The sequence below is a fragment of the Scyliorhinus canicula genome, chromosome 15 (assembly GCF_902713615.1).
Source record: "Scyliorhinus canicula chromosome 15, sScyCan1.1, whole genome shotgun sequence".
In the NCBI taxonomy this organism is placed as follows: domain Eukaryota; kingdom Metazoa; phylum Chordata; class Chondrichthyes; order Carcharhiniformes; family Scyliorhinidae; genus Scyliorhinus; species Scyliorhinus canicula.
Genome location: NC_052160.1, coordinates 31,949,963 through 31,963,208, shown reverse-complemented (window position 1 = coordinate 31,963,208; position 13,246 = coordinate 31,949,963). Strand labels below are relative to the sequence as shown.

Here is a 13,246-nt window from a genome sequence, read left to right as displayed (position 1 = left end):
CATGAGAGAGGAACTGGTGAAAATCAACTGGAAGCAGACCCTAGCAGGGAAGACAGTAGAGCAAAAATGGCAGGAGTTTGTATGCATAATTGAGGACACTGTACAGAGGTTCATCCCCAAGAAAAGAAAGATTATCCAGGGAGGGATTAGACAGCCATGGCTGACAAAGGAGGTCAGGAAATGTATCAAAGAAAAAGAGAGATCCTATAAAGTGGCCAAAAGCACCGGGAAATCAGAAGATTGGGAAGGCTACAAAAACAAACAGAGGTTAACAAAGAGACAAATAAGGAAGGAGAGGATCAAATATGAAGGCAGGCTAGCCAGTAATATAAGAAATGATAGTAAAAGTTTCTTTCAATACATAAGAAACAAACGTCAGGCCAAAGTAGACATTGGGCCAATTCAAACTGATTCTGGAAGGCTAGTGATGGGAGATGAGGAAATGGCTGGAGAACTTAATAAGTACTTTGCGTCTGTCTTCACAGTGGAAGACGTTAGTAATATCCCAAAAATTATAAAGGGTCAGGGGGCTGAGTTGAGTATGGTTGCCATTACAAAAGAGATGGTGCTAAAAAAGCTAAAAGGTCTTAAAATTGACAAATCTCCTGGCCCCGATGGGCTACATCCTAGAGTTCTGAGGGAGGTGGCTGAAGAAATAGCGGAAGCGTTGGTTGAGATCTTTCAAAAATCACTGGAGTCAGGGAAAGTCCCGGACGATTGGAAGATCGCTGTTGTAACCCCCTTGTTCAAGAAAGGATCAAGACAAAAGATGGAAAATTATAGGCCAATTAGCCTAACCTCGGTTGTTGGTAAAATTCTAGAATCGATCGTTAAGGATGAGATTTCTAATTTCTTGGAAGAGCAGGGTCGGATTAGAACAAGTCAACATGGATTTAGTAAGGGGAGGTCGTGCCTGACGAACCTGTTAGAATTCTTTGAGGAGGTGACAAGTAGGTTAGACCAGGGAAACCCAGTGGATGTGGTCTATCTGGATTTCCAAAAGGCCTTTGATAAGGTGCCACACAGGAGGCTGCTGAGTAAGGTGAGGGCCCATGGTGTTCGAGGTGAGCTACTGGCATGGGTTGAGGATTGGCTGTCTGACAGAAGGCAGAGAGTTGGGATAAAAGGTTCTTTTTCGGAATGGCAGCCGGTGACCAGCGGTGTCCCACAGGGTTCAGTGTTGGGGCCGCAGCTGTTCACCATATATATTAATGATCTGGATGAAGGGACTGGGGGCATTCTAGCGAAGTTTGCTGATGATACGAAGTTAGGTGGTCAGGCAGGTAGTGCTGAGGAAGTGGGGAGGCTGCAGAAGGATCTAGACAGTTTGGGAGAGTGGTGCAGGAAATGGCTGATGCATTTCAACGTGAGAAAATGTGAGGTCTTGCACTTTGGAAAAAAGAATCCAAGCATAGACTACTTTCTAAACGGTGAGAAAATTCATAATGCCAAAGTACAAAGGGATCTGGGAGTGCTAGTCGAGGATTCCCTAAAGGTAAACATGCAGGTTGAATCCGTGATTAAGAAAGCGAATGCTATGTTGTCATTTATCTCAAGAGGGTTGGAATATAAAAGCAGCGATGTGCTACTGAGCCTTTATAAGGCTCTGGTTAGGCCCCATTTGGAGTACTGTGTCCAGTTTTGGGCCCCACATCTCAGGAAGGACATACTGGCACTGGAGCGTGTCCAGCGGAGATTCACACGGATGATCCCTGGAATGGCGGGTCTAGCATATGAGGAACGGCTGGCGTTCCTGGGATTGTATTCATTGGAGTTCAGAAGGTTAAGGGGAGATCTAATAGAAACTTACAAGATAATACATGGCTTAGAAAGGATGGACGCAAAGAAACTGTTTCCGTTAGGCGAGGAGTCGAGGACCCGTGGGCACAGCCTTAGAATTAGAGGGGGTAAATTCAAAACAGAAATGCGGAGACATTTCTTCAGCCAGAGAGTGGTGGGCCTGTGGAATTCATTGCCGCAGAGTGCAGTGGAGGCCGGGACGCTAAATGGCTTCAAGGCAGAGATAGATAAATTCTTGATGTCGCGAGGAATTAAGGGCTATGGGGAGAATGCTGGGAGGTGGAGTTGAAATGCCCATCAGCCATGATTGAATGGCGGAGTGGACTCGATGGGCCGAATGGCCTTACTTCCACTCCTATGTCTTATGGTCTTATGGTCTTATAAGCGAGATACTAAATGAATACTTTTCGTCAGTATTCACTCAGGAAAAAGATAATGTTGTGGAGGAGAATGCTGAGACCCAGGCTATTAGAATAGATGGCATTGAGGTGCGTAGGGAAGAAGTGTTGGCAATTCTGGACAAGGTGAAAATAGATAAGTCCCCGGGGCCTGATGGGATTTATCCTAGGATTCTCTGGGAAGCCAGGGAAGAGATTGCTGAGCCTTTGGCTTTGATTTTTATGTCATCATTGGCTACAGGAATAGTGCCAGAGGACTGGAGAGTAGCAAATGTTGTCCCTTTGTTCAAGAAGGGGGGTAGAGATAACCCCGGTAACTATAGGCCGGTGAGCCTCACGTCTGTTGTGGGTAAAGTCTTGGAGAGGATTCTAAGAGATACGATTTATAATCATCTAGATAGGAATAATATGATTAGGGATAGTCAGCATGGTTTTGTGAAGGGTAGGTCATGCCTCACAAACCTTATTGAGTTCTTTGAGAAGGTGACTGAACAGGTAGACGAGGGTAGAGCAGTTGATGTGGTGTATATGGATTTCAGTAAAGCGTTTGATAAGGTTCCCCACGGTCGGCTATTGCAGAAAATACGGAGGCTGGGGATTGAGGGTGATTTAGAGATGTGGATCAGAAATTGGCTAGTTGAAAGAAGACAGAGGGTGGTGGTTGATGGGAAATGTTCAGAATGGAGTTCAGTTACGAGTGGCGTACCACAAGGATCTGTTCTGGGGCCGTTGCTGTTTGTCATTTTTATAAATGACCTGGAGGAGGGCACAGAAGGTTGGGTGAGTAAATTTGCAGACGACACTAAAGTTGGTGGAGTTGTAGACAGTGTGGAAGGATGTTGCAGGTTACAGAGGGACATAGATAAGCTGCAGAGCTGGGCTGAGAGGTGGCAAATGGAGTTTAATGTTGAGAAGTGTGAGGTGATTCACTTTGGAAAGAATAACAGGAATGTGGAATATTTGGCTAATGGTAAAATTCTTGGCAGTGTGGATGGGCAGAGGGATCTCGTTGTCCATGTACATAGATCCCTGAAAGTTGCCACCCAGGTTGATAGGGTTGTGAAGAAGGCCTATGGTGTGTTGGCCTTTATTGGTAGAGGGATTGAGTTCCGGAGCTATGAGGTCATGTTGCAGCTGTACAAAACTCTGGTACGGCCGCATTTGGAGTATTGCGTACAGTTCTGGTCGCCTCATTATAGGAAGGACGTGGAAGCTTTGGAACGGGTGCAGAGGAGATTTACCAGGATGTTGCCTGGTATGGAGGGAAAATCTTATGAGGAGAGGCTGATGGACTTGAGGTTGTTTTCGTTAGAGAGAAGAAGGTTAAGAGGTGACTTAATAGAGGCATACAAAATGATCAGAGGGTTAGATAGGGTGGACAGTGAGAGCCTTCTCCCGCGGATGGAGGTGGCTAGCACGAGGGCACATTGCCATAAATTGAGGGGTAATAGATATAGGACAGAGGTCAGAGGTAGGTTTTTTACGCAAAGAGTGGTGAGGCCGTGGAATGCCCTACCTGCAACAGTAGTGAACTCGCCAACATTAAGGGCATCTAAAAGTCTAGTGGATAAGCATATGGATGATAATGGCATAGTGTAGGTTAGATGGCCTTTAGTTTTTGACTTCCCATGTCAGTGCAACATCGAGGGCCGAAGGGCCTGGACTGCACTGTATCGTTCTATGTTCTATGTTCTATGTTCTATGATATTCCTGCCGACGTAGGTCTTTTCTGCAAATGACAAATTCCATTTGATTACTGTATGCTTTTCAGTGTGGCAGCGTTGATGAAATTAAGTGCTCATCTGTTTGGATATTCAAACAGCACAAATAAATCTTTATTCTGGTACTATTGTGAAAATGATGCAAGCACGAAATATTCGTTGCATTTTTAAATGCAGTGGCAAATAATTTCTTGGAAAATGGATGCTACGAAGGCCATGAATTCAGCCCTTCTCACTTTGTTTACGCTGCTAAATTTTGTGAGGTTTAGGAAACCCAACTACATGTAATTGAAAGTTGCATCACTGTTAAGGCAGCCTCATTATAATATTTACATGTCCGACACATTGCCAGCAAACAGTTTGGATGGCCACTCCACATCTCGCCAACGTTAAAACCAAAAGTTCGAGTTTGAGGTGTGCTGAGTTCCTTTTACAAGTTTCTTGCATTTTTCCCATGACCCTCACCCCCAACCCACCCAAATTCTGCTCTCTTAGGGTACTTGATCAAAATCTTTTATCATTTTAAAGACCTCGATGAGGTCACCTGGTAGACTTGGCTTTTTAAGAGGGAAGAGACTTGGCCTGTTCATCCTTTCCTGACAGGTTTAACTTTGCATTTCTGGTAGCATTCTTGTAAATCTTTCTTGTCCCCTTTCCTGTGCTTCTCTATCCTTTCTATAATATGGTGGCAAGTATTGCCCACAGTACTCTAACTGTGGCCTAACTGAGGTATTTAGCATAATTTTTCTCTTCCAGCCCATTGGATAGAAATCTTGGGTGCGATTCTCCGTTCCCCACGCCGGGTGGGAGAATCGTGGGAGGGCCGCTCTGGCACCCCCCGCGATTCTCCCACTCCCGTTCGGAGAATCGATGCTCGCTGTTTTTCCCGGCGCCGAGCAGCCTGCCGTTCCCGACCTGTTCACGCCGGCGGCAACCACACCTGGTCGCCGCCGTCGTGAACATCGCGCAAAAGGTGAGTTTGGGGCCTGTGGGGGGCGGAGAGGAGATCGAGCACCACGGCTGTGCTCGGGAGGGGACTGGCCCGCGATCGGTGCCCACCGATCGTCGGGCCGGCGTCTCCAAGAGACGCACTCTTTCCCCTCCGCCGCCCTCAAGATCAAGCCACCACGTCTTGCGGGGCAGCGGAAGGGAAGACGGCAACTGCGCATGCGTGGGTTGGCACCGGCCAACCTGCGCATGCGCGGCTGACGTCACTTTGGCGCTGCCGCCGTGTCATTCTTGGCGCGGCGGCCAAGTTTCACGAAACGCCGCTCCTACCCCCGGGGGGGGGGGGGGGGAGAATAGAGGGCGAGGAGTGGCCTCAGAAGCCGTCATGAAACACTCCGGGTTTCACGACGGTGTTGGCCATTGCGGAGAATTCCGCCCCTCAGTTATTTGTTTTTTTTCCACAGTGTGGTGGTATGATTTGCATAGCTGTCTGCCATTGGTGCAGAACACCGGCTTACCATTGGCCCTGGTCGGTCATGTGCCTCTCGACCGATTGGTTGAGACCAGTCATGTGACGGCTCTCCAATTGGTCGAGAGGCTGAGTTAACCATGCCTCCATACCGAGGTATAAATAGTCGGAACGCCCGGCGGTCGTCCATTTTATTGTAGTCAACCGCAGGGCTAAGTTCTAGCTTATTAAAGCCTAACTTTTGTATAGCAACTCATCTCTCGTGCAATTGATGGCTCATCAATTTAATAAGCTAGATTTTTGAAGATGGAGTTCTGGATCAAGCCCGAATGCCTCCGCATCAGCCCGCAAACTCCGAACTTTGCAGAACTCTTTCAACATTGACTGGCATGTCCCGAAGGATACCTGGAGTCTGCAACCAGTCCCTCTACCATGGCACAGAAGCTTCACATCCTCCACTCCAGCGTGGGTATAGCAGCCTACGCGATAATCAAGGAAGAGGAAGATTACGATGCCGCCATGCTAAAGCTGAATGGACAATTCCTCAAACCAGTCAACAGAGTATTCGCCCGACATCTGCTGGCCACCAGACAACAGCTCCCCGGTGAGTTATTAGACCAATTTTACCAGATCCTCGCCATCCTGTGGAGGAACTGCTTCTGCCTCACAGTTTCAGCTACGGAGCACATGGAACTGCTGATCAGAGATGCTTATGTGGCTGGGATGCAGTCCCCCGCTATCCACCAGCGGATGCTGGAGTAAGACGACCTCAGCTTAACTGAGGCACAGACTCTCTCCACCTCCCTGGAGGTCGTCGATCTAAACGCTCGCGCCTATGTCCCCAGCCGCGCGGCACCATCCTGGGCCTCCTGGCACGCTTCCCCACCGCCATCCGCCGCTCCCGACCTCCCTCAGGCCTGCGCCGCGGGACGCCCCGACAAGTCCACGGGGCCCCGCTGCTACTTTTGCGGGTTCGCGAAACACCCTCGCCTGCGCTGGTGCAGAACACCGGCTTACCATTGGCCCAGGTCGGTCATGTGTCTCTCGACCGATTGGTTGAGACCAGTCATGTGACGGCTCTCCGATTGGTCGAGAGGCTGAGTTAACCACGCCTCCATACCGAGGTATAAATAGTCGGAACACCCGGCGGTCGTCCATTTTATTGTAGTCAACCGCAGGGCTAAGTTCTAGCTTATTAAAGCCTAACTTTTGTATAGCAACTCGTCTCTTGTGCAATTGATGGCTCATCACACAGCTTTATTAACCTGGGTCACTATTTTTAGTAATTTGTGCATTTTTACTCTCCTTTGCACCTTTACCTCTTTTAGATTCGTATTGTGCAATTAATAAGAGACTTCCTTAACATAAAAGCAAATTACTGCGGATGCTGGAATCTGAAACAAAAGCAGAAAATGCTGGAAAATCTCAGCAGGTCTGACAGCTTCTGTGGAGAGAGAACAGAGCTAATGTTTCAAGTCTGGATGACCCTTCGTCAGAGTCTTTCTTACTTTTCTTAACAAAATACAATATCCCACACTTATTTGTGCTGAAATTCATTTGCCATTTTGCATATTTATTAAAGTCTTCTTGTAACTTGTTGTGGTCTTGTTTAATAGTGACTCTCATCTCCCAATATAAGCAATAAGGTATAAATTGGTCTGCAATACTATTTGTTTTCCAGGTGATCTGGTAGCTCTAAAGAAGACCTTTGTGCTGAAGGAAGGCGTAGAATACAGATTGAAAATTAACTTTAAAGTAAGAAATGTTTTATTGCCATGCTGTGCATTGTTAGATTGAACTGTTTCACAGGAATCCAATGCTTTGCTCTCATGGCTAGGCTTAATCTGCATATAGAATAACGATTAAAAGGACTAATGGTCATTTGAACCTTGGTTTCTTTACTGTTTTGACATTGCTTCCTAGCATTTTAATACTTGCTGTATTTAATCATTATTTTATGTGTGAACTTTATTGTCCCGTTCAGTTGTGTTATCTGCTGCTGAAATATATATTTAATTTAGAGTACCCAATTCATTTATTTCCAATTAGGGGGCAATTTAGTGTGCCCAATCCACCTACACTGCACATCTTTGGGTTGTGGGGGTGAAACCCTCGCAGACACGGGGAGAATGTGCAAACTCCACACGGACAGTGACCCAGAGCCGGGATTGAACCTGGGACCTCGGTGCTGTGAGGTAGCAATGCTAACCACTGCGCCACCGTGCTGCCCTTGCTGCTGAACTATTTGTCTGCTGCCTGTGCTTGGTGTTTACTGATCATTCTGATCATTCCACCGAAATGAATGGGAATGGCTTTTGGCAACAGCATTTAACTGGTTCACTGTGGCCTCTTTTGTGCTGTTTATAAAGACTAATTTCACACAAATGATTTTGACATTACTTCGGAGCCGTAATATTTTGTATCAGAACATTCTTTTGACATTACAAGTATTCTGCAAAATGTTGGATCACCTCTCTATTGAAGTTAACTTTTGCATTTGTTGATTTGAACAAACTCATATGCCTGGAAGTCACTCCTTTCTCCCTTCACTACTTCACTTTGCTGTTTTAATGCAAATTTGTCCATATAATTTATATTACAAACTGTTAGATTCTTTTTGAGAAGTTGTGTTTTTATTTTAAAAATTTTGCTCAGTTGCATTAGAGCTATGATAGTCACTCTTTGACCTGGGCCACAATCCCACATATGCCTTGCTTGAGGTCATACTCTGGCACACTGAAACATTTTATAACAAAGTTTTTCAAACACTTCTGTGTGTACATTTACGTGCTCGCAGCAACCCGAGAGGGTGGCACAGACTTGTGTCCAACTTACGGTCATCCTGTGCATTCCTGATTTCGGTCAGATCACCCTGGACAAACTGGGAGTCAAATGGTTTACCACCGGTTTAGTGAGAAATATAAAGAACAAACAAAATGTCATTTTAATGGTAAACTTTTTTTGATAGAAGCTGGGCTAACCTGGTCTACTAATATAATTGCCTTGCCATCTTTTGCTGGAGAATAAGGATAGCCAGATAGGATGTGAATGGCGTCCGAGAGGTACACTGAGCTGCATATCTATTCAGAACCGAAAGGGAGATGGGCTGGCATTGAGCCACTGCCATATTATGAATGTAACTGTATATGTTTAATGAGGTTAAGATATGGCAGTAAAATGTAATCCATTTTAATGCATTGATAATGCTGAAACTTAAGATTCAAATAGCTTATTGATTTCTCTTTTAGGTTAACAGGGAAATTGTTTCAGGCTTAAAGTATGTCCATTATACATGCAAGGGCCGTTTGCAGGGTGAGTTGCATGATATGGTATGCATTTTAATATCCTAAATTGTTCATCTAAAACCCATAAAGTCATACTCATCTTTGTTCTAAAGTAAGGAGACAGTTTTTAAAAATTAATTCAAGGGATGCTGGCTGGCCCAACATTTTTTGCCTAATTATCCCTAATTGCCCCTGAACCCAGTGGCTTGCTACAAATTAGCATTTCAAAGGGCATTTAAGAGTCAACAACATTGCTGTGGGGTCACATGCAGGCCAGACCGTGTAAAGACAGCAGATTTCTTTCCCTAAAGGATAGATGGGGTCCACCCTGTCAAATTCCTTCAGGATCTGATATGTTTCAATCACGTTGCCTCTTACGCTTCTAAACTCCAGCGGATACAAGCCTAGCCTCTTCTGCCTTTCCTCAAAAAACAACCTGCCCATTCTAGGTATTAAACCAGTAGACTTTCTCCGAACTGCTTCTGATGCATTTACATCTTTCCTTAGGTAAGGAGACCAGGGTACTGTAAGAAGTGCTCCAGATATGGTCTCACCAATGCTCTGTAAAACTGAAGCATAACCTCCCTACTCTTGTATTCAGTTCCCCTTGCAATAAACAATAATATTTTATTAGCTACATTTTGAAATTCATGCATTAGGACATCTGGATCCCTCTGCATCCCAGAGCACTGCAAACTCTCACCATTTAAATAATATGCTTCATTTTTCCATAGATCCCCTGCAGTGCAGAAGGAGGCCATTCGGCCCATTTTTATTTGTCCTGCCAAAGTGGACAGCTTCATAATTTCCCACATTCCAGGGGACTTTGTCCCATGAGGGGAGAATTCTGCCCATATGCCCATATACTCCATTGCCCAAATCTTTTCCCCCTCAGTTAACCTATCTATAATCTTTTGGAGCCTCCTTATGTCCTCTTCACTTTTTTTGTAGAGTACCCAATTATCTTTTTCCAATTGAGGGGCAATTTAGTGTGGCCAATCCATCTAACCTGCAGATCTTTGGGATGTGGGCGTCAAACTCATGTAGTCATGGGGAGAATGTGCAAACTCCACGCAGACAGTGACCCGGGGCTGGGATCAAACCCAGGTCCTTAGCCCTATAGGCAGCAGTGCTAAGCACTGCGCCACCGTGCCGCCGATTATGTCCTCTTGATAACTCACTTTCCGACCTATCTTTGTGCCCTAGCTATAATAGTTTGTGCCACTGCTGGTTCAGTGGTACTTTATTTCTTCCCGAGTAGCAGAAATGCTAAAGAGCTGGTCTTATCACATTTTTTGATGGGGGTAATTGCACAGTGCTGCCTGATTTTTGTCTTACGTGAAGCAAATAACACATCTTTAAAAGGATTGATGTGAGCACAACATACTCCCCTAACAAACTTAAGTCCCTTCATGAAAGATCTCTGGATAGATATTTCCCATATCTAATGGGTAATTCTCTTATTTTACTAATAATGATTAATGCTAAGGCAAGTGCTTTGCTTGGCACTACTGATGCTATTTTTCACGGGTAATAACCCTACTGGAGTTAAATAAATCTAATTTTTCTGTACAGTGATTTTATTTGCATATATTAAAATCTAGCTTTTACAAGGGAAGTGAAAGCATGATTTCACATCAAGTTACCTGAAAATTATGTTCACTGAACATAATGAATCCCTGAAGGCAGCCAGATAACGTGTTATGCCTATCCTGTACTATCGTTGTCAGAAATGCTTTTGTTCATAGAGTAAAAGTTGCATGTTCTGATGGTGGATGCCTTGAGGAGTTACTTAAATTGGTTGGAAATATTGCAAATTCTTCTTTCTAAATCTTAATTATATTCTCCATTATTTTGAACAGCGAGTAAGGATACCTATATGGTTGGCAGCTATGGACCTAGAGCAGATGAGTACGAGTTTATAAGCCCAATTGAAGAAGCACCCAAAGGAATGATGGTGAGGGGCATGTACACCATGAAGTCCCATATCACAGATGACGACAAGAGTGACCACCTGCACTGGGAGTGGAAGCTCAATATAAAGAAAGATTGGACGGACTAGGACCTGGCTCACTTTAAAATAAGATAGAAACCATTAGTCAGAAGGATTACTGTCCTTTGGTACCAAAGTTACTTTAAGGCTTTTTAATTACTGTTCCTAATTGTGTACATCATTAATTGTGCAAAAGTAACTATTTGTCTGCAAAGCCTGTTGTTTTTAGTACAAGTGCTTTAGGTGTGTTCTGATGTATTTATGGGTGATATGAAGATCTATATCAAAATACTGACTATTCAAAAATGGCTACATGTAAACATGGATATTTTGAAAGATTAAATTTCTCTGAACGGTTAAAAATATACTGTGTAATAGCATTCAAAATGTGAATAGGAAACAAGTGAATTAGAACACTGGATAAGCTGCTATACTTTGCATTCAGTCACACGTTCTATCATATATTCTGCTTCTTCACAAAATGTTAACCGATGTAAACCAGAAATAAAAAAAGACAAGCTGGACGTGTGCAGCAAGTTCACTGGCACCTAAAATAGGGAAGACATCATAACATATCAGAAGTGATACTTCATCAGAGCTGCAGGTACATACTGCCCTGAATTCTCTTATTTTGGCTACCATGGGTCGATTCTTACTTCCATGTGAAAAGCCATCTGAAATGTAGTTCCAAAAATAAAAGGTCAGTAATATTTTAAAGATTAACTGACGGAAACAAATTTCTGGACAGTTTGCAACATGAACAAGTTAAATAATCAATATGAATAGTCACTTTGAAAGTGTACAATTAACACTTTTACCATTAACTGCAGTGGTTACACTTCCAAAGTACTTATTGGCTGTAAACACTTTGGGACACACTGAGGTTGTGAAAGACACTATATAAATGCTTCTTTCTGTCTTTTCTTTCTTTGAGGTATTCATATTAAAACTGTACTTTATCACATAATAACAGTAGATCTGAATGCAGAAATATTTGCTAATGACAGACATTGTTTGCATCTAGAAATTTTAGTGATTTGTATGACCAAAACATGCTTTACTTTTCTCTGTTTCACTCCGATGATTTTTGCTTAAGATACAAGCTGAAATGTTATTGCACTGTTGTGATTTTTTTTATCTTTCATTTTGCCTTCCACAAAGCCTAATTCATTCAGATAGCTCTTTTGTGATTATTGTGGTGAAGGCAGCATGTTCAATAGTAAATGAAAATGTATGTTAAAGTGCACAGGAGTGAATCATGATGGAGTGAATACAATTCACTTTCTAGCTTTCGCTATTGTGTCCCTCTCTCTGAGAATCAAGTATGTTTCTTACAAATGCACATTCCTGTCGACCTCTTTGAGTTCAGAGCTGTTTGTGGCATTTTAGCAGGAATCTGAAAATGTAATAAGGTCCAGGCCTGAAAAGTATAGGCCCCTTGCTAATTGCAGTTCAAGGTTTCATTGTGTTATCAAAACCTGTTTCACTCAGTTACATACATGCTGTCTTCTTGTGAGGTTATTATTTTTCTGTGACCTGTATCTAGCGGGATGATGCTTCAAATAAAGGTTGGGCATGAACAGAACTCCAAAGCTGATCTTTTTTTTGTTTGATAACTATGAAAAGCCATCTGTTTTAAAAAAAAACAATCTCTGGCCAAAGCTCGTTTTTAAGAAATCCTCATGAGGTTCCAGCTTGGCAAAGGGTGTTCCTGTCTCATAAGAACATAACATAAGAACTAGGAGCAGGAGTAGGCCATCTGGCCCCTCGAGCCTGCTCTCCCATTCAACTAGATCATGGCTGATCTTTTGTGGACTCAGCTCCACTTTCAGGCCCGAACACCATAATCCTTAATCCCTTTATTCTTCAAAATACTATCTATCTCTATCATAAAAACATTTAATGAAGGAGCCTCAACTGCTTCACTGGGCAAGGAATTCCATAGATTCACAACCCTTTGGGTGAAGACGTTCCTCCTAAACTCAGTCCTAAATCTACTTCCCCTTATTTTGAGGCTATGACCCCTAGTTCTGCTTTCACCCGCCAGTAGAAACAACCTGCCCGCATCTATCCTATCTATTCCCTTCATAATTTTATATGTTTCTATAAGATCCCCCCTCATCCTTCTAAATTCCAATGAGTACAGTCTCAGTCTACTCAACCTCTCCTCGTAATCCAACCCCTTCAACTCTGGGATTAACCTATTGAATCTTCTCTGCACACCCTCCAGTGCCTGTACGTCCTTTCTCAGGTAAGGAGACCAAAACTGAACACAATACTCCAGGTGTGGCTTCACTAACACCTTATACAATTGCAGCATAACCTCCCTAGTCTTAAACTCCATCCCTCTAGCAATGAAGGACAAAATTCTATTTGCCTTCTCAATCACCTGTTGCATCTGCAAACCAACTTTTTGTGACTCATGCACTAGCACACCAAGGTCTCTCTGCACAGCAGCATGTTTCAATATTTTATCATTTAAATAATAATCCCTTTTGCTGTTATTCCTACCAAAATGGATAACCTCACATTTGTCAACATTGTATTCCATCTGCCAGACGTTAGCCCATTCACTTAGCCCATCCAATTCCCTCTGCAGACTTCCGGTATCCTCTGCACTTTTTGCTTTACCA

At 43.6% G+C, this 13,246-nt stretch overlaps 1 protein-coding gene across 1 annotated transcript in view; it reads left to right on the top strand.

Moving 5' to 3' along the window:
- The window catches only part of arhgdig (Rho GDP dissociation inhibitor (GDI) gamma), a 92,223-nt gene extending 80,025 nt beyond the window's left edge, over nucleotides 1–12,198 (top strand). The window contains exons 4-6 of the mRNA XM_038820559.1: nucleotides 7,018–7,091; nucleotides 8,585–8,648; nucleotides 10,483–12,198. Of these exons, the coding sequence (XP_038676487.1) occupies nucleotides 7,018–7,091; nucleotides 8,585–8,648; nucleotides 10,483–10,682 (338 nt within the window). The 3' untranslated portion in view covers nucleotides 10,683–12,198. The remainder of the gene's footprint in view (nucleotides 1–7,017; nucleotides 7,092–8,584; nucleotides 8,649–10,482) is intronic.
- Nucleotides 12,199–13,246: the final 1,048 nt, after the last annotated feature.